Here is a 25,348-nt window from a genome sequence, read left to right on the forward strand (position 1 = left end):
ACTTGAATGAGATTAAATCAATTATTTAAAATTTCAAGAATATGAAAGCACCTGGTGACGATGGAATCTTTAATATACTAATCAAACATCTCCCTGAAAGCACAATGGAATTTTTAGTGAAAATTTTCAATTGCTGCTTCAAAATTGCATATTTTCCCAAATTATGGAAAAATGCAAAAATTACTCCAATTTTAAAACCGGATAAGAACCCAGCTGAAGTTTCAAGTTATCGACCAATCAGTTTGCTTTCTTCAATAAGTAAACTGTTTGAGAGAATTATTCTTAACAGAATGATGTCACACATTAACGAAAATTCAATTTTTGCAGATGAACAGTTTGGATTTCGCCATGGGCATTCCACTACTCATCAATTGCTCAGAGTTACTAATATGATACGAGCTAACAAATCTGAAGGTTATTCCACTAGAGCTGCTCTATTAGACATAGAAAAAGCATTCGACAGTGTTTGGCATAAAGGTTTGATTGCGAAATTGCAAACTTTTAATTTTCCAATTTTCCTAATCAAAATTTCAAAAAATTATCTTACTGATCGAACTCTGCAGGTTGTCTATCAGAATTCAAAATCTGATAGATTTCCTGTCAGAGCAGGTGTACCTCAAGGTTCAGTCTGAGGTCCAGTCCTGTACAACATATTCACTTCGGATCTTCCTGATTTGCCTTCAGGATGCACAAAGTCATTGTTCTGCGATGACACAAGCATTTCCGTAAAAGGAAAAAGTCTTCGTGTCATATGCAGTCGATTGCAGAAAAGTTTAGATATTTTTTCTTCCTACTTGCAAAAGTGGAAAATCTCTCCCAATGCTTCTAAAACTCAAATGATAATTTTTCCGCATAAGCCTAGGGCTTCTTTCCTCAAGCCAAACAATAATCACGTTGTCAAGATGAATGGGGTTATTTTAAGTTGGTCCGACAAGGTTAAGTACTTGGGACTAATTTATGATAAAAAACTTATTTTCAAAGAGTACATTGAGAGTATACAAGCCAAGTGCATCAAATATACGAGATGTTTATATCCTATCATTAACATGAATTCTAAACTTTGTTTAAAGAACAAACTTTTGAAATACAAACAAATTTTTAGACCAGCAATGCTTTATGCTGTACCGATCTGGTCAAGTTGCTGTTCAACAAGGAAGAAAACGCTCCAAAGGATTCAGAATAAAATTTTAAAAATGATTTTGAAGCGCCCTCCTTGGTTTGGTACACTCGAATTACATAGACTTACTGGTGTTGAACCATTAGAAGCTATGTCAAATAAAATTATTAACAATTTTCGACAAAAATCGTTGCAATCCTCAATTGCTACGATAAGCTCTCTTTATAGCCAATAAGTTAGCAATTAAGTTAGTTGTAAATTTACTTCCCCTTTTCTGACAAGTAGGTTTAAATCCCTACGAATCATAGGCGTAGCCAGAGGGGGCAGGGGTTGACATTGGTGCAGAATTTTGTTTTCAATAATTATAATAGCACAAAACGGCATCTTTAGCCCATATAAACATCTGTGTAAAGTAACAGCCAGACCAAAAATAATTGAAATGCTTGCGCTTTGTTGCGTGGAATTGCACAGGTTTTTCAGTTGATCCACCAAGGATATTGCAGCGGCAAAAGTCCGCCTGCATCAACTAGCTTGGAGTATTGGAATCGAGCTGTGACAATTCCTTACCTTGATTCTCTTGTAACCTCACTAGAAACACGGTTCGATGAAGATAGTGCACCTGCCTACGCGTTGTCCTTGATGCATCCTGCTAACGTAATACGCATGTCGTTGGAAGAGTTCAAGCGCAAAACCGAAAATTTCGTAATTTTTTATGATCAACTTGGTCAACTGGTCAACTTTTGTTGGAGAGGTGAAAGTTTTGTATTAACATTGCAGCAGTATGAGAGCAGATCGTAAGAACTTGAAAGAGTTGGATCTTATAGACCTGCTAGCTAAAGTCCGTTCTTTCTTCCCTGCATTGCACTTGCTCTACCATGGAAACATGCACGATTGAACGCTCGTTCAGCACATTACGTCGGGTGGAAACCTGGCTGAGGTCAACAATATTTGAACTGCGGTTAAGTGCTCTCTGCTTGCTAAGTGTTCATCGGCAGATGGTCAACAACAATCGTGAAAAGACACATGAACCGCTTCCGAAACGTTTGATGTTTGATGCCCGAAAATTTTATTGAGAATCTTGACTGTGTCTTCAATCTTCACGTCCTTGAGAAGCTTTGACAGGATGTAGTTGAGATAGCGGCTGTGCGAAGGGGTGTCCAGCTTTCGGAGAAGTAGACGTACCTTCGCCGTATCATTTAGCTGGCCTGCATCGTTCTCGAAGAGGTCCTGGTAGCGGTTAAACAACAACGTCCGAACGTAACTCCGTTTTCTTCGTCGAAGACAAACTCGATGATGTTCGAAGAGAGGGACTCCAAAATCTGCTCCGGGGTTTGATACTGACGCTGCTGCTGCTGGACCGCTATCCGCTGTAAAATTTGGGCCATCTAATGAATCATATCTTGAATTCCCGGTTGCGGCTGCTGATCAACTCTATCTTCTGCCATGTTCGTGGATTCTTAAGATCCTCGTCGCCAAAATAATATGACCAAAGGTTTAAATGAACTGAAGACTTTTTTGTAAAGAACATCTATTTATATTCGAGGTTGGACAAAGAATATTAAAATTTTCCACTCTGATGTCAAGGACAACTTTTCACTGGTTGACTTGATGTAACAATCACTAAAGACTAGTATTTATTTCTATTTTTCAAAACACACTAAAGTCGCTTTTTACGCGGGGATACGTGCCGCGTAAAAGAACGCGTAAATTTCGAAATCCGCGTAAAAAACCACGTAAATTCCGGGATTCACGTAAAAAAAGCCGCGTAAAAAGCGACCTTATTGTACCATTTTTTTACTCCAAAAATTTTGAAGAGCTTGCCCTCCCCTATTTGAAATTCTGGCTACGCCCATGCTACGAATGATAAGTCCTAATTGCGAAAGCAAACAAATCCTAACAATTAAAATTACAAATTTCTAACAGTGTTGAGAAGTCACCATTTGTGATTGGACACACATACTCATTATTTACTAATATTTATCATAAATACTTAAGCTACTAACAAATCCCTCCTACAAAAAAAAAAAATAGCTTAAGCATTATATGTTTACTATATTTTATCAATATAAAGAAGAACGAGTAAGAAAATAAATGAACCAAATTTTACCACATAAAAACTCTCATTATGCAGATTAAATGTGCAAATGTCGCTTGCTGTGTGCTTGCACTAACTGATTCGGCAAACAAGTGATTTCAAACTAGGAAGCATTCTTGTTTGTTTGCTAGTTGAAAGCCACACTTAACTACGTTCAATAAAAGTAATAAAACCTTGTCGGAGAAATTGTTTCCTCTAGTATGACTTTTCAGAGTAATGAGCTTTGATTTTATCTGAACATTTACTGCTCAGCATGACCAGATTAGCCATACCGCTGTGCTATGTTTTGCAGAATGGATTGAATAATGCCGAGCAGCAGGTATGAGGCGCAGAAAACCTGTGCTTGACTAAAAGCTATAACGGCAGGCATACTTATCCAATTAGAATAAACGCGCGAAACACTTTCTGGACAGTGCATAACTGATTACCTGAATTTATTATTTCTTTTTCTTATGCAGTGATAGCTTCTTTATCTTTGAACATTCATTCGATTATTCCTATAAACTTGTTTATAGATGAAACAGATAATATACTATTGAATCATATTCATCTGAAAATGAAAATGATAACACATCACATATCAAACATTTTCGTTTTTTTTTAATATATGTTGTATGTATTTTATATGCCGCCCTAACGGCAATGAGTTGTATGAAAAGAATTTGGCCTTCGAATATGGCTTAGAAATGATGCTCAAAAGTTTCGTCTTCTCGAAAAAAACCTCCATGCAAAATTTCTGCTCAATTGTACTTTGGGAACACGTGCTTCAGAGCGGTCATATCTGTTATGCCTTTATCTCTTAAGTGTAGGAAAACATCTGACTGGAACTGGAACTGAGCCCAGACCAGTTGATTGGAGTGACTAAGTCGCAATGTGCAGTTAACATTGTCAAATTAAGCCGGGGTATATGTTTTCTATCCGTTTATAACTTTTTTCTAATTGCAAAACAAACGAAAATAACAAAACGACAATCATTTTCTGTTTTCGTTTTAGATGAAATTTTTTAAGCTTCTTTTTATCAGCTGTTTGGTAAATTAAAATAAATTGAAATTTACCAGAAAGCAGTAAAAAACCCAAGTAGGAATCTATTCTACCAAACTTTGATCTTAATAAAAGAAAAGGTCTCGTCAAATTTTATGCTTTTTTGTCGTATAAGTAGCCAGTCGTTATATAAAGGGTGATTTTTTTTGCTATTTGGTTTTTCGTGTATTCAGATTTGACAGTTCACGCGAGAATTCTGACAGCTGTCAAAGTCTAATGTACTAAGTTTGGTTTGCCATTTCACCATGAACAGACTTACGCCTGAACAACGCTTACAATTTTATTGCCAAAATTCGTCCTCTGTGAAAAATTTTTTTCGAGCATTACGACCATTTTAGTGACGAAACTCATTTCTTGTTAAATGGGTATGTTAATAAGCAAAATTGCTGCATTTGGATCGAAGAGCAACCAGAGGCAATACAAGAATCACTAATGCACCCAGAAAAATGTACGGCTTGGTGCGGTTTACACGCCGGAGGCATCATTGGTCCATACAAAGATGATCAAAATCGCAACGTTACGGTCAATGGCGCTCGCTATCGCGCGATGATTTCTGATTTTTTTTGCCGGAAATGGAAGAGCTGGGTCTAGTTGACATGTGGTTTCAGCAAAACGGAGCAACGTGCCACACATCGCGCGAATCAATGGACATATTGCGGAATGAGTTCGGTGAGCAATTCATCTCACGAAATGGACCGGTGAATTGGCCGCCTAGATCATGCGATTTAACACCGCTAGATTATTTTTTGTAGGGCTACGTTAAGTCTCTCGTCTATGCGGATAAGCCAACAACAATTCCAGCCTTGGAAGGCAACATTACGCGCGATATTCGCGAGATACCAGCCGAAATGCTCGAAAGTGACCCAAAATTGGACTTTTCGTATGGACCATTTAAAACGTAGCCGTGGCCAACATTTGAATGAAATTATCTTTAAAAAGTAAATGGCATAAACCAATTTATCGGCTCAAATAAAGATTTCATACAGTTTTGTAATTTTTATGCGATTTTTTAAGAAAAACCAAATTCTTAAAAAATCACTTGACTTCGACTCAATGAGAAAATGTTTATTTATAGGCAAGCAGGTGCCCTAATGGTGTAACTTAACTAACAATTAAAATATCTTCAGAGAGTCAATACAATATTACATCTTGCTTATTATTCATTATAACACATAAGCTTAAACGAACTCCTGGATTTACTGTCCGTTTTTTCTTTCATTTCAATTTCAGCTCACCAGACTTCGGCTTTGAGAGCAATTCGCTGTCGTACAACAGAGAAAATGTTTCGTTTTCTGAGTCAGTCGCATTCGCAAAGATGACCAACAAATTCAACAAACATGATACTGCACAAAATATGAGTCGTAAAATATCCGCAGATGTTATGCAACAATGGAACAGGTAATCTGCCGTAATCTCGCGAACTGACGTATGCGACAGCGAGTAAAATTTTCAGCACGAAGCTTTTTCCAAAAACGTTTGTATGAGTGTTAGGACGAATTTCAACAATCTGATCTGTACATTAGAGATGGTCGGGTTTGGTGTTTTTCAAACCCGTACCCGACTCGAACCCGAATTTTTTTTCGGTCGAAACCCGAGCCCGACCCGAACCCGAAATTTTTTTATTCGTTCAAACCCGAACCCGACCCGAACCCGAAAATTTTATTTCTATGAAACCCGAACCCGAAATTGTGGAGCCCAAACCCGCCCCGAACCCGAGATTTCATAGATTTTATAGTCGGGTTTCGGGTTTTCATACCCAAACCCGACCTGAACCCGAAATTTTCAAACTCAAACCCGACCCGAACCCGAAATTTTGTTTTTCACTAAACCCGAACCCGACCAGTACCCGACACTTTTAAAAATTTTCAAACCCGAATCCGACCCGAACCCGTCGGGTACGAGTTGGGTTCGGGTTTCGGGTTTGAAAACCCGAAACCCGACCACCTCTACTGTACATAATGCATTAATATAATCAATAATTGTCCACGGGCATGGACCAAGTTTTGCGGCCTAAGAGGGCTACAGTATGGTCAAAATTTTGTAGATAGTCAACTTCGTTCCGCGGCGAATTTTATTTGAGCAGTGCGTTCTCCGGAGTCCAAAAAAGGCACGATTTTCCGCCATAGAACCTCGACGAATTTCTCTGCTAATGTCGTTCCCGGTAATCGCCATTTAGCCTAGGTGCACGCACTTGCCAACTACCTCGATTTCATCGCCGTTGAATCCGTGGTCGGAGATTAACACGCTCTTCTCTGGGGTCAATTGTAGGCTTCTGTTCATCATCACAATTCAGGAAATTGTGCATATTGAGTGGTATTCGATAATTTTGGGATGTTTTCCAGAGAGCAGAAGTCGTCATCTTGGATTTCAAAAAAAACCTAATTTCTGGCCTCTTGGGTATCATTCTGATTCCGGAAATTCTCATATTGGGTGTTATTTGGTCATTTTTGTCTGTTATTGCGAAACCAGAAGTTGCCATCTTAGAATTCAAAATAGTGTTGGGGGCAATTCTTGGCTCCTGGGCATCATTTCGATCATTTTAAGCTATATTCCGGAAAAATTGTTTCAAATATGTGTTTTACTTGGGCGGAACCCTTTTCTTGCAGAGAAGAGAGAGGTGTCGTACAACCATAGAAATATTTCCTGCTCCCAAAAACATCTACATGCCAAATTTGGTTTAATTTGCGAGTCGTTGAATGGAATGAAAGCATCACAAACATAGTCACGTTGAGTAGAAATGTCGGTTACGTCATTTCGTTTTCGTGAATTAATGACGCTATTTTTGGAACTTTTGATAATATTTCGGTGCCTAGAGGTCCGGTTTGGTGTGTTCTATCGTTTAATCGCAAAAAACACAAATCGGCCACTTTGGCGCTTACGTCAGTTTGCGAGATTACGGCAGTAATGTGATACGAACGAAATATTTATCAATCCATTATTCACATAAAAATTTAACGACCCCACTATAGCAAATAATAGAAGTAATAAAGCTTTTTGAAAATAAACGTCCGTTCGTTGGGTCGAATCATTGTCTCCAAAAAACTGTTTAATAATAAGGTAGTTGAAGCCTTAAGTATGTTCCAGGAGGTGAAACCTACCTTGATTTCCGTTATTTTTCTTGCACAGTTCAAACATTTCGAACGTTGTACACATTTTTAAACAATGACTCCTTTAACTCTGAACATGCAACCCAACTTTAATCCAATAAAGCAAAGCCTTGGTGCTGCATTCCGTATCGGAACTCGACCTTCAGTTTATTTTTACACAGACTTCGCAGCCGACTGTTAAGTGTACAGGACAATTGCGAGGCTAGCGCTACGATCCTACTGACACTAACGGTTTCTCCCGAGCCAAGACTCAAACCCACGACATTTGGCTTGTTAGGCCAGCATCGCACCTCGAGACCAGCTGGGAGAGCTACCGCTTCTCGGCATAAAGGCTAAGATCAAAGTGTAGTATCTAATTCTAATAATTGTACCTATATGAAAAGAACGAAAAAATATTAAAATATGGAATTGACCTATCCTTCATTCAGAATTCGTTCGTTCACAAACTATAAACCAACTAGTTTTTTTTCAATTCCAGCACTCAAAATCTCAAAATCCCAAAAATACTTTAAAATTAGCTGACCCGACAGACTTGTTTCGCCCATTTTTTCTTTTTGTTTCATTCATCCTAAACATTGTTTAAGATGTTTCTCGTCCAATCATGTCCCATTACATAATTTTGGTTGGTCAGGTTTTTAACCTTATGTACTCAATTTAAGCACACGTAAGTACTCGGCAGCGTACCCACCAAAATGAAACACTTCTTACTTCTTCAACTCTTGGCCGATTTTCGATCTTGACCCTTCAAAAGATTGGAAAATTTGTCTCGGTCAACTAGATTAGTTGAGAGAATTCGTAATCGATATTGTTTTCGGCACAATTGACAATCGTACTAATTTGACTCACCGGAACAGGATTCCGAAGATCCGGATTTACGGGAACCAGATGTGGTCGCAGGTTCATGTCGGTCCCGTGTATCTGTGTAAAATAAACCGGTGACGTCATTCCTGTGAGTTTGACAGATACTGGTAACTTTGTTTATCTACAGACGATGTATTTAGTTGTCAATTATAGCATATCACCAAGTTCAAAACGTAAGAAAGTAAGGTTAAAGAGAATCTGTGAGATGGTCTAAAAACAGAAGGTCGAGTTCCGAATCGGAATATAGCACCAAGGCTTTGCTTTTTTATGGTACTGTATCGTATCGTATCGTATCGTATCGTATCGTATCGTCTCGTATCGTCTCGTATCGTATCATATCGCATCTTTTGGTGTGTTTGTTTGATTTTTTTTTTCTACGTTTGGGGAGGAATGCCTTTTTATTTCAAATAACACTGGTCGACAAAAGCAAAGAAAAGACCCCTAATGGCTCGAAATAGCGGCCCTAGAGAGATTAGAACTTTTTAACCATTCCTGTAAACTTTGGTCCCCTAGCCATTACCAAAGTGCGTCAAATTACGTGGAAGTTCGCATAGTTTTACAAACACGTTTTCACATAAAAACAAGAAGGATTTCGAATTCGGTTTTGAATCAAATTCCATACAATCTAGAACAATTCCGATGAGAGAGAGGGTCAGAACATTTGAATACTGGTGCTTATTTCGGGAGTAAGGACCGGCGTCACACTTTTTCCCCGAGTGGGTAGTAAGGAATCGGCAAAGACAATAGATGTGACACCGCCTTCATACAAATGCATCACTCGCGATTAGAGTTGCCAGATCTACGAATTTTGTTCAGAGAAATGCTCATCAATCACACATCTACACGTATATTTTAAATTTCGAACGTGGAAAATATTAAAATTTTTGTTTTTTCCCGAAAATCCCGAGTGGGTAAGTTTGCGACGTTTTTCTCACTTACGTGAGTCCCGTAATAATGTATTTACTTCACTCTGATTTCACCGTGAAGTGACTCCCGTAATAAGCACCAGTGTATCTAGTGATGTACTGACTAGATAGAGGACATTCCAATGAACGAAACGGTCTATAATAATGATGCCTTTTTATTACATTAGCTAATAACAAATAACTCTTCAAAGTGGCATTCTTTTTGATTCCCCAATACTTTTTCTCTGAAATCATTTTGCTCGCATTTTCAGATATCATGTTATAATTTAATTTTGATGTCTTTTAAAAAAACGTTGAAATGTTACTCTTCAATAAAAGAAATAGGTAAAAATGAAAAAAATCGTATAGTGATGCAATAAAATTACAAAGGTATAAAAATATTTAATTTTATATTGCGCAGTTAACCTTGAGTTACATTTTTTTTTCCTGTTGGGTACATTTTCCACTACGACCAGTTATTTTATTTATCGAGGTATGACACTGGATCAATAAAAAATTCGTCTCATGTTCAAAAATCTCAGTTACAGTCAATAAAATCCGCCCCGCAAAACTTAAAAGTTAAACTATCTCGAAATAGAAAATGACTGAAATATTTATACATTCTCGCGAAACTAACAATAACAGTTAATCCACAATGTTAAAAATTTCATTCAACTACTACAAAACAAATGAACGAGAATTCAAATATTTTCTAACGTTTTTATCTTTACGAACTGTAAAAAACTATCCACTGGCAGGATTTCTATGAATGACATTTTTCTATAGAACAGGTCGGACTCGAATATCCGGAGACTCGATTAACCGGAAATTCGATTATCCGGATATTCGAATTTTGGACTCGAGTATCCGGAATTTAATTTATTTTGGTGTTCGTTTTCAATTTTTATTCCGAAATTTTACTTCTGCCAATTTGTGACCATTTATGTCACTTCCGGCATGTATGGGACATGTTCGAAAGAAGTGAAAATAATCAATGTCCAATTTATTTTTACCCCTTTTCGCCTCAGAAAAAAATTTTGCTTACGTCACTGCATCATACAAGTAAAATAAAAAAAGGAAATATTTATTCTATGTTCGTTAATAGCAAATTTGAATATTTTTCCTGTGATTAGATTTTCCGGAAAAATCGATTATCCGGAATGAAATTTTTTCTGATGTTCCGGATAATCGAGTCCGACCTGTAGTTCACCGATCAACTTTTTATCTGAAATTTGAGAAATTGTAACGATACTGATAAAAGTTATGGAGACGCTTGATATTACGTACTAGCAGTGCATACTCACCAGGAGTATTCCCTGCGCGAGCTTTTTAACGAAACATTTAAGCTTACCGCTTTTCATTGTTACTTCATTTGCAGAGCAATACCAGAATCCGACTACATACAACTAGGAACGTTACGCTACGGAATACGTTTGTCAAATCAAAACCTGCTTAATCCCAACCTCGGCACAGAAGAAGCTCACCGTGGCACTAGCGCCAATGTAGCCGCTCAAGCTGCTAGAGTGTCGATCAATTCATGTGACAATTCAACGACTAATGGAAGCAGCAATGTAAGTACTGGTGGTAATAGCAGCAACAGCAGCAGTGCAACAAATAAAGTTTGTTGTTGTGTCGGGAGCGGAGCGCTTGAATTGCCTTGGAACAACAACAACTATGCACGCACGCGCTTGCCTGTACCGAACACTTCAGGTAAGCATGTGAAGCAATCAATTTGTAGACCGTAAGTTTAAAACTAATCAATGTTTAAGTTAAAGTAAAATACTACGATGTTAAGGACAACTTCTTGTCTTTAATTTTCCTTTATTTTGAACATAAAAGGGATGTTACCAAATGCAACATTTATTTCAAGTATCAAAATAATAAATAACCAGTTTCGGTGATTGAGATATTCTGAAAAATCTGATTAAAATGATATATGCATTCCACCTAGTGGTGTGACGTGCCATTTGTCATGTTTTAGATAACCAGACTAAACAGATTCGAACACTAGAAAGTTTTCGAAGCTTGTTCTCATAATTTTTCAATTTTCAATGCATCACTCATAATACGAGCATGACGAACACATTTTCCGTTGAAAAATTTATACTGAATGCACCACATAATCTTTACGAAAAGTAACACGCATGAGTTTGTTTACTTTGCACACTTGGAGCCTCGATTTGACGGTTTACTTTGAGTTTTTAACCTCACTTTTTGCGTATCTGTTTATAACACCGTCTGTATACTATAGTCACGACAAGCACTCATACTTATATTTATTTACACAATTGCAGACAACCAATTATACAAACATGTAAATAAACATTTATAAACAGAGAAAATGATGAATTGAAATGAAAAGAAAATCCGTGCATAAAAACCACGTGAAATTGAAAAATCTCGTGAAAATTTTCATTGAATGAATAAATTGGAAAATCGCGTAAAAATCTTTATTTAATAAAAATCTTCATTAAATAAATAGATCTGATCGGTTTAAAAATATTGATTACGATAAATTATATAAATTTGGTGAACAAAAACAGAAAAATGCGTTTTCAAAGTTTCACTGATAATCAGGGCAATAACTTTCCCATAATGTCTTGTTTTATTTCTTAACTATACGTTTCTTAAGCGAATGTTTATTGCAACGAGCTTATCTCATATTGGTTAACTAAACCAGAAACGCAGTAGTTACACTCACTATTAAACGGCCATGCTACGCATAAATATGCCACTGTCCGATTGACGATACTGAAGCTGTTTAGCTACAACTTGATTCCGAGGCCGAGACTGAATCGTTCTAATCTTTTTCACATAGATCTGCGACAGATAAACCACAACTCGAGCAGTGTAGCGTGATTCATGCCAGCGGTTGTGAATAACATGAATATCAAATTTTGCAACAAATCTATTGGAAACATTAGTTCATGTCATTAGAATGGAATTGAAAATCCTAATTTCATAAATCATACAACCCTTTTTTACGTTTTTCTTTTTTCGTTTTTTATTTTTCATTAGATTTATTTCTGCTAAACTTTTTTGATATCTCCTCAAAATAGCGCTCAAAACTGCGTAAAAATATTCCGCGTCATTAAAAAAATCACACAAAAAAATATGTATAGTCAGGTTTTTTTTTACGCGAGGGATACGTACCTCGTAATAAAACCGCGTAAAAAACCGCGTTAATTCGAAAATCCGCGTAAAAAAACCGCGCTAATTCAAAAATCCGCGTAAAAAAACCACGTTAATTCAAAAATCCGCGTAAAAAAACCACGTTGATTTAAAAATCCGCGTAAAGTAGTCCAGTGAGAAGGGCTTTAGAAAAAACCCGAGACTCACTAGAACCAGTATTTAAGATTCCTCTCTATGACGCTCATTCCGGATCTTTCGGAGGGCGGAGGGTATTTTTTGGTCTTTTACTAGATAAACACTTAAACGTTTTTGGTTCCAAACCCACGTTGATTCGAAAATTCGCGAAAATTTTTTTGAATTAGCGCGGTATTGCGTAAATAAACTGCGTTGATTCAAAAATCCGCGTAAAAAAACGCGTTAATTCAAAAATCTGCGTAAAAAAAACCTCGTGAAAAATCCGCGTATAAAGAAAACCGCGTAAAAAAAACCTGACTGTATAAGAAACCTCACGAAAATAACCCGTGTAAAAAAGATACCAGTGTACTTTTGTTTACAGTTTCCATTATTTTTTGAGAGATGTCAACTAGAATTTAGATGATTTAATAACCTTGTTCGTTTTTCAACATCGTTATTATTACCATTTTCGAAAAATGGATTAATAAATATATAGCAAATCTTTACTCATTTGAATAACATTATCATAAAATTGTTTTCACATACTCTCTAGTGTTAATTTAGTTTATGTAACTGTTAGCACCACTCGTTACGTATTCATGCTGACACTCAAACAAGAAACAATTTTGCGATCAGAATTTAATTTATATTTAAATTACAGAGACGTCTCGATTTTATCGCAGTCATAACGAAAATTTTACATAAATGATACTCATCAAGTGTTTAGAGAAGTTTTCAAATTTTAAAGTTGTATTTGTTGTTACAGCTCTCAAAATAGATAATGTGCAGATCAGAAAATATCAATATATATCAAAATAAAAGAGCGTATGAATTAATCGAATTTCACTCGAATAATTATGCAGCACTACAGGTGCAACGGCAAACTTTTTAAGATATTGTCGTCAACCAGGCAACAGAGAGATGAACATTTTTTCTTAGTATTTGGTTGTTTAAGAAGAGCATGCGGTCGCTATGAGGTGTATTGGATGAGATGTTTTTCCAATTTTCAAACGAATGTTTAATGACATTTACAACGGTCAACGGTATACAATTGTAATGTCCCACTTATATGCTCTGTATAGTACACAATTTTTATGTTGCAAAGATAGTACGCACATGGATACATCATGGCTTAGTACCAACCAGGCCACATCCATCACCAATCACCATAATACTTTATTGATTTACATTGCGTCTTCCGCCTACACCTATGAAAACGAATTAATTTTTGAAGCAATTATATCCATAAAGATGGAGTATGATATTCCAAGGAAACTAAACTACAAAAAAAAAAAACGTCCTTTATACCTTTTGAATTCAACAAACTTACAGGTATAACAGGCTCAATTGATAGAAACACCCTCCAAAGTTTTTTTGTCAGTGAATTGGTTTAACTAAACCAAAATTGCTCTGTATCACTCTGCCTTGGTAGGTGTGCCAGCGCGAAAATATCACACTTGCGTGTATACATTTTCCACAAACAAACACTGCATGAGGAAAATTCAAATTTTCGTTTTCTATCTTTCCAGCTAAGAATAGAAAATCGTCGCCCTCCGCATCGGCATCATCATCCGCATCGAGGTTCACTCATCCACAGCAGTTGCACTCCGCTCAGAAGCAAATTAGTACTGAGCAAGCAAGCAAAGGAAAACTACAGTACAACAGCCAGCCACCAAAATCATTTTTTTCCAACAATCGTAATAATAGTTTCAAAAAGGACAGTGCTGTAGTTGTTGGTAAACCGAACCTTTACCGTGAAACATCGCACGCCTCCTTTCCAACCGTATGTTGTTACAGTAAGAGATACGGTAGTACTTTTAATAATAATGCTAAAAATAATAACTTAGTTAAGGTGAGCAACAAGTATTCCGACAGCAAAAAACTTAAAATATTGAACAACAAAAGTGAACCCAAGACCGCGCCGTCGAGTGAAGATAATCAAATATACGACATTCGAAAGGGTACGAATTTAGAAAATTTTTCAAACTCGAAGCATTTATGGTCAGAATTTTCAGAACATGGCGCCGCCAAAAGTGCACAGCATCTCGGCGAATTTCCTACAGTGGTTCGTAGAAAGGACGTTTTCAGTAGCAGTGAAAACAGTGTGAAGAGAAGCGTTGATGGCAATGATTTAAATTTAAATTTGAGAAACGCATCACCGTTGAAAGAAGCATGGCCGAAAGATGTGAACATAAATAATTTGAAGATAGAAAATTTATCAAATGAGGTATATTACGGACCAAATTCAAGTGTGAGCAGTACGAGGTACAATAACAAACGCGCTCCGAGAAAAAATACTGTTTCAACCAGTGCAGATGTTTGCGTGGACAAGTTGTCATCGGTGACGCTGTCAGCTAGGTTACCACTATCATCACCGCCATTACAAACTGCAGCAGAATCTTGGTCACTTGAGGACAGTTTTGAGCACACGGCGTCTTGCGTACCAGTTTCTTCGCCAGTCGATACTAACTGTACTCAAACCTCAACGGTTCCCCCCTCACCAACCGATCCGTGTGAACCCGCACTGAGGGCTTCTGCGTATGACGCGTTACGCCATATTTGCAACGAATCAAACGACCACCATTTGAGCTGCATCGATAGAAACAACAAATCCGTTAAAAATAGAACAGCAGGCGATCGAGAGGAATCAAAACACATCACCGATTTCAGGCAAAATGTAGAAGAAGATATTACGTTCAAAAATGATATTCCTCAGTTTGAATATACGGGACTTCGAAAAAGTTCACTTCCGGTAATTAATCATGAGCACGCCACTCGGACACAACCGCGTCGAAAACTTTCCTCTGATATTATTAGTACAACGGCTAATGCTTGCTTAGATGGGTCTTCAGCCGTGGTTATTTGTCACGTTACACCAAAATTTGGGCCGTCGGTGGACCAGTCAGACGTGGAAACTCGATTGCAGTCATTGAACCGATATTGTGCTCAAAATTTGAATCCATGTTCAAATTCATCAGAACTGGAGGAATTTAGTTTTATAGACTCATCCGATTTTTCCTCGACAGGAGAAGATATTACAGTCGTGATCAGTGAAGAAAATAATCGTGAATATCAAAAGTACCATTCAATACCAAAAAGAAATATTTCTGTGAATGAAGTGTGGAATAGTATTAGTGCACCCGCTCAAATCACCAATTACTATGTTGGTTGTTCATCGGATGAGCTTAGTAGTGTATGTAATGGCGGCGAGTCGATTCCTGCGGTAGTAATAAATGAGTATGTTGGTAATTCATGGCAAAGTACTGATGAAGTCAACAGTGCAAAACACATCAAAGCGAATAAACCTTTCAATCCAAATTGTAAAGAAAACCAGAACCAGAAACAAAACGAACAGTTTGCCGTCTATGAACGAGAAATTACTTCTAGTGTCCAAAAAGATAGTAATAACAATCAACATGCTAAAGATGGTGGCAAGGAGTTGAAGTGTGTCTTGTCTAATAATAGTAGCAACAGATTCGATGGTGATGAAAATATAGTGTTTAGTGATCGGGGATCATCACCAGTGGAGAGTGATACTATATCGGCAGATAGCGCACCAAGAAATTGGAATTTCTTCGGTAAAAACCAACTTTATGCCAGGATATCTCCAGAAAAGGTTAGTGATGGTAGAAATAAATCAAAAATGCTATGCTATGTGTTGTAACATTTTCGAAAGGTTTTATTTTCTTTATCAACAAACTTGCTAATAGTATTTCATAATAATATTTGTGGAGTTAGTTCAATTATCCAATTGATTCAAACAATACCGTCCAACTAAAACAGGAATATATAACGATTGACTTGTTAGACAGTGGAAAAAATACACAATATACCTAGAAGACCGCATAGTTTTTTGTGCTTAGCAGATGGGGCTCCGAAGCCAAAAAGGTTAGGAACTAGGGTTTACAATCCCGGAAACAAAAAATATTGATTCCCGGGATTCCCAAGTTCCGCGAAAAATTTTATATGAATCACTATAGTATCTTATGCATTATTGCAATAAAATTAAATACGTCAAACTGGTGCGATTTGAAATAGATCATTTAATAAAACTCAAAGTCAGTATACAGGGTGACAAATAAATCCGGTCACACAGGAAAATCTCAATGTTTCAAAGAATAAGAAGAAAATGTGAATCTGGCTTTCATAGTTTTAGTCAGTAACTCATAAAGATACTTCACTGACGATATCTCGGAATTACACCACCTTTCTCTGATCGAACCAGCTTCAGACGTCTCGGAAAGTCGTCGCAAGCGGCGCGCACGTGCTCCATCGGCATCTCGTCCCAGATTTTCGTGATAACTCGCTTGAATTGCTCCAAATTTGTTATTTTATAGTCGTTCAGCTTCGACATCATGTATCCCCACACGAAATAATCCAGTGGATTCAGATCCGGAGACGACGGAGGCCATTCATTCTTCAAAATGTAATCGGTCAAGTTTTCCTCACACCACGCCTGAACAACCTTTGCGGTGTGGGATGGGGCGCCATCTTGCTGGAAGCAGTAGTAATCGTCTTCAAACAAAAGTTCAGCTTGAGGCAGAACATGTCTATTCAAAACCGTGTCCAGGAATCTTATCTATAAAAATAAGAGGCAGTTTACCTCTCTTGCAAATGGCTCCCCAAACCATCACTGACGTCTTATTTTGGAACCGGGAAACGTTCAGCTTGTCTGCAGGAGCTTGCTGGAGACTCACACTCCAAACTCGATCATTTTGGCGATTGACTGTTTTCTCCAAAACGAACAGCTTCTCGTCCGAAAAAATAATCTCGTCATCTGCGCGCCAACCGAGCAACTCCCGCGACCGTTGGTACCTCTTTTCTTTGTAGCTTTGGTAACCCCATGAACCACCTGTTTTTGTACGGTGTAAGTTTTAAATCCTTGCGCAGAAGCAGGCGGATTGATTCTCGGTTCATTTTAAGGTTCCTGGCCAGCTTCCGTGCAGATTGGGCGGGGTTCCGGCGAATCCGGTCTCGTATAATCTTTTTCAGCATTGGAGTTCTCACAGACCTTGGGCGTCCAGATCGTGCCTTGTCCTTGGTGCCTCCGGTCTCTAGGTACCGATTTATGGTCCGGTACACGAATTTCCGGTTGATTTCGAGCGGTTTTAGGTGTTTGAATATGTGTCCGGGTTTGTCCCCTCTCACATATTCAGCGATAACACTGCTCTTAACTCGGCCATGGCTCACAACTCAATGTAAACAAACTGCACAGAAACTAAACTCTGCCACTTTGGGCAGCAAAGTTAACCCTTTCATTTGACATATAGATGGCACCAGAGAGATGCAACGTGTAGGCTACAGGCGACCCCAAAAAAGTGTGACCGGACGTTTTTGTCACCGTGCAGTATTTCAACGTAAAAATCATCTTTGCATGTTAATTAGTAAGCCTTCAAATGCTCTAAGACTGACTTATTTTGAGTCGTATTGAACTGATTATTTAGTATTTTATAGTTTCCTTCCGGTTTGTCTCGGTTACAGAAAACCACCGAATGGCGAAATAACGAAATAACGTAGTTAATAAACCAAAAATCTTCCTTGGAATCTTACGTTCTAATCAATAATGATATAAACTCCAAAAGGGTTTGAGATGTTGTTCTTTCAATCAAAACTAGATTTGAGACGCAGTTTATTTAAAATAAATCACAATGGCATAGAAAATATATTTAAATGAAAAAAAAAAAAAAAATAGTGAATAGGTTTGCTATCGCTCAAGTAAACAGTAAATATTTACTGTATTGTAAAAACATTTTGCCTAAAAAGTCCGTACCGAATATAGCAAATATTTTTCGTGTCCAATGCCTGCCTAAAAGCCCAAACACAATGGATACGTTTGCGTTGCGTTGACGTTAAATCGACAGAAAATGTATGAGCTAACTGTCAAATTGCCGCAAACGCAGCCGCAACGTATCCATTGTGTTTAGGCCTTAACACTCAGTTTGCTCTTCAACAAACTGAAAGAATTGGACACCAGTTTTCAATTAAGTGTAGCAAAAGCTGTAATCGGTGATTTGAAAGTATCCTAGAATTCAAACACCAGCGGTGATTCAGCAGACTTGAGCAAAGTTTTACAGGAGGAAATAAAATTTTTGAGCTTAACGGAAAATTGTCAGCGGATCTGAAGCGATTGTTTGACGACATGAATACCCTTAATTCTCCTCTTCAGCAAATATATGCTACAAAAATCGATCACGAATTTTTTATGTTAACTTGAAAATGTTTTGTTTTTCATTTGTTTTTTTTTTGTTTTACATGCGGATTGAGAATGAAATTTTAAACAATTTTTCGTTACCTTTTACTGATGAACTTCATTTAAAATATCATTTTGCTAAAGAATTTGTCAGTTCCCGGTTCCCGGGAATTCTCGGAAAATGCGATTTTTTATTCCCGTTTCCTGGGAAATCGATTCCCGGGAATATTGCAAACCCTATTGAGAACCTTTGGACTATACGTATGATATCAGAAGTTCATAGACTCCGGGCATTTGATCACCAGAAGACTTAAAAAGTTGAGCCGTTGCAAAACAGACTGATCTATGTGGCATCGGGCAAATTTTTCAGGAGAAGCAATTCTCGAAAAATCTCTGTGTAAAATTCTGTTCAACGGATTCTTTCGAACAAAATGTTCTAATATGTTCTTTTCGAAATAAGTGATTTCATCTCATCAATGTACAAAGACCACTCTGACTTCATATAAATATTCACTGGAATCCTCGAATCGTTTCGGAACAGAGTGGTCTATGTACACAAACCTGGTAAATGACGCTAACTCGTATAAAATAGCTAGTGTCACATGTTATATGATACATATAGCATGTCACATGTAACACAACATGTTACATATTACATGATATTTCACATGTTACATTTTCCGTGTTACATTACTTTTAACATGTTACATATCCCGTGTTACATGTTCAAAACAAGTGACATGTTACTTATCACATGTATTATGCAACATGTTACGTGTTAGGTACATGATAGTATTACACCGATTTTTATACATAGACCATCCTGTTCCATTCTGACCATTCTGTTTCGGACGAAATTTCAACACGGTATAAATCAGCTTTAAGAGTCAGTTCGCGAGAGGCGCAACCGCATGTTGTTTTGATGTTTTCCGATTGGGCTGAAATTTTCAGCATTTGTTTGTCTATTTAAGGTAGGAAGTTTTGCAATTTTTTTTTATAGAGTGCAAGTTTTGTACGGGTTTGCAAGTTACTTCAAAGGATTCCACATCAACCATCGCCGCAGCACCAACATCTAACAGGGTACCGCGCTGTCTACCAGCCACCGTGTATTTCGTTTTGGTAGAGTTTGTGACAAGCCCTATTCCCGCAGCTTCCCTATTGAAAGGTCCAATGGCCTCTTCCACCTTTTTAAGGTTACTACCAATTGCGGGTCTCCTACGAAAGGCGGAAAATCAAAAGGCGCAATCACGAAAGGCAGAATATTTTGTAAAGCAGAATCACGAATGGCAGAATCACAAAGAGCACGAATGGCAGAATCACAAAATGGCAGATTCGATTCTGGTTTTGTAATGTACTAACATTGTGTCATCTATTTTCCCTTCACTAACACACACTCGCGGCCTTTGGCCGACTCTATTGTCCAAGTGTATGCTGCCCTTACTCGCTACCGCTCGTTCGTACTTAACTAAGCGAAAAAAAGCTATTTAAATAATCCTAGAAAACCAGTGGATCCGTCGTTTGTATGCGAGGGGCCGCCGCTTCCGACGGCGGATCGGCGGCCAGCTCAGACTGCGGAAACCACGGTGGCTTTGTGCCGCCTCGGTTCCTTGCCCTCAATTATGCGTCTTCGCCACATGAATTGTTTTATGTCAGCTCTACCCAACAAGCCGTTGAGACTACTGTAAGCTATACCTGACATTGGAAATTTACTCTCCACGACGCCATGAGAGTCTTGGGGATCTAAGCCAAACCAGTTTGCGCATTTCGGATCTAATAATATGGCTTGATTTGCACCTCCCACCAAAACTGTGATTATGCCTTTCATGCCCTTCGAAATTCCGCTTTCATATTTCCGCTTTTTGAAATATTCTGCCTTGTGTGTACGTTCATGGAATTCTGCTTTCATGATTCTGCCTTTCGTGCTTCTGCCTTTTGTGATTCTGCCTTCTGTGGCGAACCCGGCCATTCGATGTCAAAAAAGGACTTAAGCATGGGTTTGTCTCAGGCTCCCCGCCAGGTACCCTTCCTTTACGCAGAAGACTACAATGCCTTTACGTGACTTCCTCTTAACAAATATAGGTCCCTCTCATCAATAAAACTGACCAGAAGGACGCACGACGAAACTTCTCCAGGGAATTATAATTGGTGATATTTGGCAAGAGGAACGAGTATCGGTATAGTAGAACAGTAAGCGTGTAAAGAAGAGTATCACATTACACACAAGCACTGATAAACAATAGTAATAAGCATGCCACTTCTCAATAGCGGTCTGACGAACTGGTCACTGGCAACCAAGCACATGTGAGCGAATTTACTCTGGACTGAAGGTTTCAACGGCAATTATATGTTGTAAATGGAGAACGTACCTATTGTCACCGGTTCATATCACCTTACTCACTACAGAGTTGACTGTATCTTTGTTGTTCCAAGGCCTCATTGCGTCGATACTAATGCCGGCAGTCTTACTTGTGTCACTGGTCGTTGCGTCTGTTGCTCTCATCCATGCCGTATTCTCATCCTCGGTCACACCTTCCGACATGTCCCATGCAAGCCGTCCGCGTTACTGCTTTGCTTGCCATGGTTTTTTTGGTTGTTCTGATGATCTATTAAACATTTTGTCTCGCAACCGCAAAAAAAAATGGGAGTGGTTAACGACAAAGCCGAAAAGTACTGTCACATACATCCACTTCCAGACCGCCGACATATACCACCACCCAATGAAATTCATTCTACCAAAAACGTATAACTGATAGCAAATATATCCACTCCACTGGGTCAGTGTCAACACCTGGAATAATAAAACGATACTGCGACTCACGACGCAATCATGAGAGAGATGCTAGGCAGTTGTCTACATTCAAAGCTTATGTATTGGAGGGCCAAAACTGGCTCATAATACGCTGCGCAACTATCCAGGGTGCCAACTGCGCAATAATGGGTCGAATCAAAGCGAAAACGAATCGTTCTGACAGCAGTTATAGCGAATTTTTATTCCACTGCGTCAGTGCAAGAATAAAGAAACAGCAACACGATTTACGACTCAAGTAAGAAAGAGATGTCAGATAATTGTTTATGAACTGAGCACGTGCGGCGGTGGATTGAAACTGACAAATTTATGGTGCGCTTTGGGCAGCACGCCGGGTCAATACTGGGTCAAAATCAAGCAAAAGTGAGCTGGGTGAAATAAAGAAATTGCCATTAGATCGCAACTGGGATTGACACTGGAAACAAATAAATTCGCGCAGTTAAGATAGCTGAATGAGAAAAAACACACGGGTACAAACACATACACATGTATATATATAAAAAAATAATAGTAATGAGAGTAAAAGTAGTAGTAGTAGTTGTGAGAGAAGTGGGAATGGTTAGTAATGCTACATTATATCTATGAGTGCAATGTAAGGACGTTAGTTACGAGGTTTTGTTAGTGGTTTAAGGGTTAGTATAAACCTCGATTAAGTTTTTATAATAATGTTATTTATATTATTATTTTTCTAATCAAGCTTTGTGTTTGGAAATACGCTTGACGAATCACCATCAAGTCTTCCACCCATGTGTAGGGTACTACCAATGCTATCGATATTGTCCGCAAAACCTAGGAGCAACTTCGACGCTTTTGCATGAAAATGAGAAATACTTACCATCAACGATAGTGCTTCCCTACTATCACAAAGGAATATTTCGCTTTCATGCAATGTTCATTCTCTCTTTCTTTGTTTTTTTCATCTTTTGAAAAAAAAGAAAGTCAAGCCTACAGTTTCAAATTTTATGAAAATTTATTACTCTGAGTTTCATTGTATGAACTCTAATGTTGTTAATTCGGTATGGGTACTGTACAGAGGCGTTAGTGATGGACGAAAAAAAATATTATCCCGAAAGAAATGTTGGTGTTTTATTATAATAACGATAGCAAGCATCATTCTAATAACGTTATTTTCGCTTTACCAAAGAATGGTGAAAATCATTTGGTTGGATTTCCAGAAAATGTTATTGCGTGAACGTTAACGATGTGCGTGAATTACTTCATTGGAATTTGACAGTCAGCGATTGAAATTTTTTTTTGAATACATATAAATCAAGCCTAAGATGCGCTGGCATCGTCGCCAGTATGCGAATAAATATGTATCGGTGTTGGTACATTCTCTTTGCCCTCCTTCTTACGATTTATTTCTGGTTGTGAGTGTACACAACAACACGTGGTTCTCGATGTGCACAGCTCGGTATATGAAAATATTCGTCCGATGTGCACCAAGCGAATAGTTCTCATCTATTCTTACTCATTTGGCAAAAGATCATGATTCTTTTGTTAAACAGTAGGAGGGCGGTATCCAAGGCACGACCGCATGATAGGGGACTACGGTATTTTTCCATATTTCGATGCTTCGGAGAAATTGACTTCTGCCGATCCTTCGCACGCGCCTGGAAATTGCGCTTATAAATCATACTCATATGATGAGACATTGCGAGGATTGTGATGTTCGTACAAATTCTCAATATATTCGTTAATTCACTAAACGAAAGTGCTTTGCTTGCTGTAAAACCGTAATACAAAAATTTGGCATCCGTATGTCACCGGTATGGTCTTGGAAAGAAAATGATGGTAAAATGATTGAATGATGACACCCTTTTATATCAAGGTTTCGTCAGTTACTTGGAAAAAGGGTGGAGCGCAGCAGAATAGGAAATGGCGAGGGGAGTAAAACATTTTTGAAAACTGCACCGGCCGCGGCCGAAGAATTAACACTAAGCAAAAAAGCCAGAATTCGATTCTGCGTATTTGCATGGCTTTTACCACTATCAGCAATGTTTTCGTGTTTTCTGGTTATTACGGACAAAATTTCCAGCCATTTTCGGCACTTTTGCAGCTACCAAGTATTTCTTAACAGCCGCCAGATATACGGGTAAGACCCGGCACGAGATGGCTGGTAAAATTTTGTCTTTTCTTCTTTTTCACGATCAGCACCTAGGGTCCGTATTATACCGGTATGGTGTTGAAATGAAAATGATGGTACCTTTTATATATTCCCGGTAAGCGTGGCGGGTAAACTTGAGCGGAAAAAACATCAACCGTGAAAAATTTTTTGATCGATTAAGGCGATAAAAAAATACGATAAAAACTGATTGAAATATAAACGCTCAAACCCTATCCACTTTCCCATGGTCGAATTGCTTGATTTTCAAATTTAGGCACCTAACTTCTAGACAGACGTAGTCCTACGTCAAAAAAGAAAAGAAATGCCTCTCGTACGCTTGCTCAACTTAACCGCAACCAAAGTAGTCCTTTCCAGTGCTGCAAATTTTCGACACTGCACACGAAAGTGGCAAAAACCGCATTTTCACTGTCTCAAGTTGAAACCTTCAGCGTCAGCGGCGTCAATTTTCAATGAAAGTCCGGTCATTGAAAGAAATGAGATGTCTGATTTAATATCTAAGTTATTTGATTTGAGCCAATTCATTGCATGAAGTCGATGAACTATATAAGCATCTACACTCTCAACCGCATAAACATCGCTAAAGCAATACAGCGTGTGCGAAATGACAGAAATGCTGCTACCACTGTCAACTGATTGGAGCTGATCATTCTCAGCTCGTTCGTTGAAAGTTGAAATTCAAAGATTTCAATTTCAACTGGAAATCCTTTCATGACAGTTAAGGGTTGCAGCACAGGTTCTTTCCATCACACTTTCTCTCTCACCGCACCGCTCCTCTGTACTACTCTGAGGCTGCTACTCAGTCGACATGATATTCTCCTGTTGCTATCCTTTCTTCCCCTAATGGCGGGCGTATGGATAGACAAACACAACGAGCGAATCGTTTCTAATCATGTGTCTGTTTTCTCTCAGAAACTAATGCACCAAATCATCATTTCATAATGGATTAAGAGGATTCAGGTTTACTCGCTCTCCGAACGCATCATGAGTTGTGCAGACCGAGATAAAACGACGATTGCGTCGTATTCGTCTCATTTTTATCACTGATGACAGTATTGTATTTGAAAGGCTGCTGCGTTCGTTGGAAGTGAAAGTTGCAAAAGACTGGTTGTATTTATCTAAAAATTCCGGTAGTAAAAATGATTTTTATCAGCCCTGCCTTCCGACCGCTCGCGTCGGCGTTCATCATGTTTCAGGCCTTTCTCTCCGCTCAAGACAAAACGCGGAGAGCCATTCCCAAACAAGCCGAAGGTATGTACTGAATGTACATGTGCCGAAGTCAAAAAGCCAAGGGTTTTTGATTTCGATACATGAAGCAACCGAGAGCCTGTGTGTAAGCAAGCGGACTCTCGAGGTGTATCCACGAAGTCGGGAACACATTCGGGCCGATGTATGCCGAAGCTACCGAAGGGCTGTTTTATTTAAAACATTGTGGGTTTTCGTTCTGTATTAGCACTGAAGGGTAATGAAAATACTCGCAGTGGCATAGTCTAAAATAGACACGCGGTGTTGTGGTGGGTTTGGACATGCCTGCCGTCAAGGGTGGCAAGTATCAGTCCAATCAGTTTTTTGGGAACCACCTACTTTCGAGCATAATTCGCCATAACTCTTTCTTTCAACTAAATCTTACGCCACCCAGAACTCTATGAACAGATGGTGAGTCTGTATGTAGAATTCTCGAAATTCATCGAGGACTTGTCGCAAGGTGAGCATTTTGGTATTCGCCGACAAAGGTTTCCTACAACGACCTCGGTCTGTGAAACAGGTGCGCGACAGAATTTTGTACACGGTATTG

At 38.4% G+C, this 25,348-nt stretch overlaps 1 protein-coding gene across 1 annotated transcript in view; it reads left to right on the top strand.

Annotated features, from left to right (window-relative positions):
* The window catches only part of LOC129732498 (uncharacterized), a 126,226-nt gene that overhangs the window by 66,909 nt on the left and 33,969 nt on the right, over positions 1-25,348 (top strand). The window contains exons 3-5 of the mRNA XM_055693428.1: positions 5,484-5,651; positions 10,505-10,836; positions 13,962-16,048. Coding sequence (XP_055549403.1) covers positions 5,569-5,651; positions 10,505-10,836; positions 13,962-16,048 — 2,502 coding nt within the window. The 5' untranslated portion in view covers positions 5,484-5,568. The remainder of the gene's footprint in view (positions 1-5,483; positions 5,652-10,504; positions 10,837-13,961; positions 16,049-25,348) is intronic.

This window comes from Wyeomyia smithii, chromosome 3 (assembly GCF_029784165.1).
Source record: "Wyeomyia smithii strain HCP4-BCI-WySm-NY-G18 chromosome 3, ASM2978416v1, whole genome shotgun sequence".
Classification (NCBI taxonomy): domain Eukaryota; kingdom Metazoa; phylum Arthropoda; class Insecta; order Diptera; family Culicidae; genus Wyeomyia; species Wyeomyia smithii.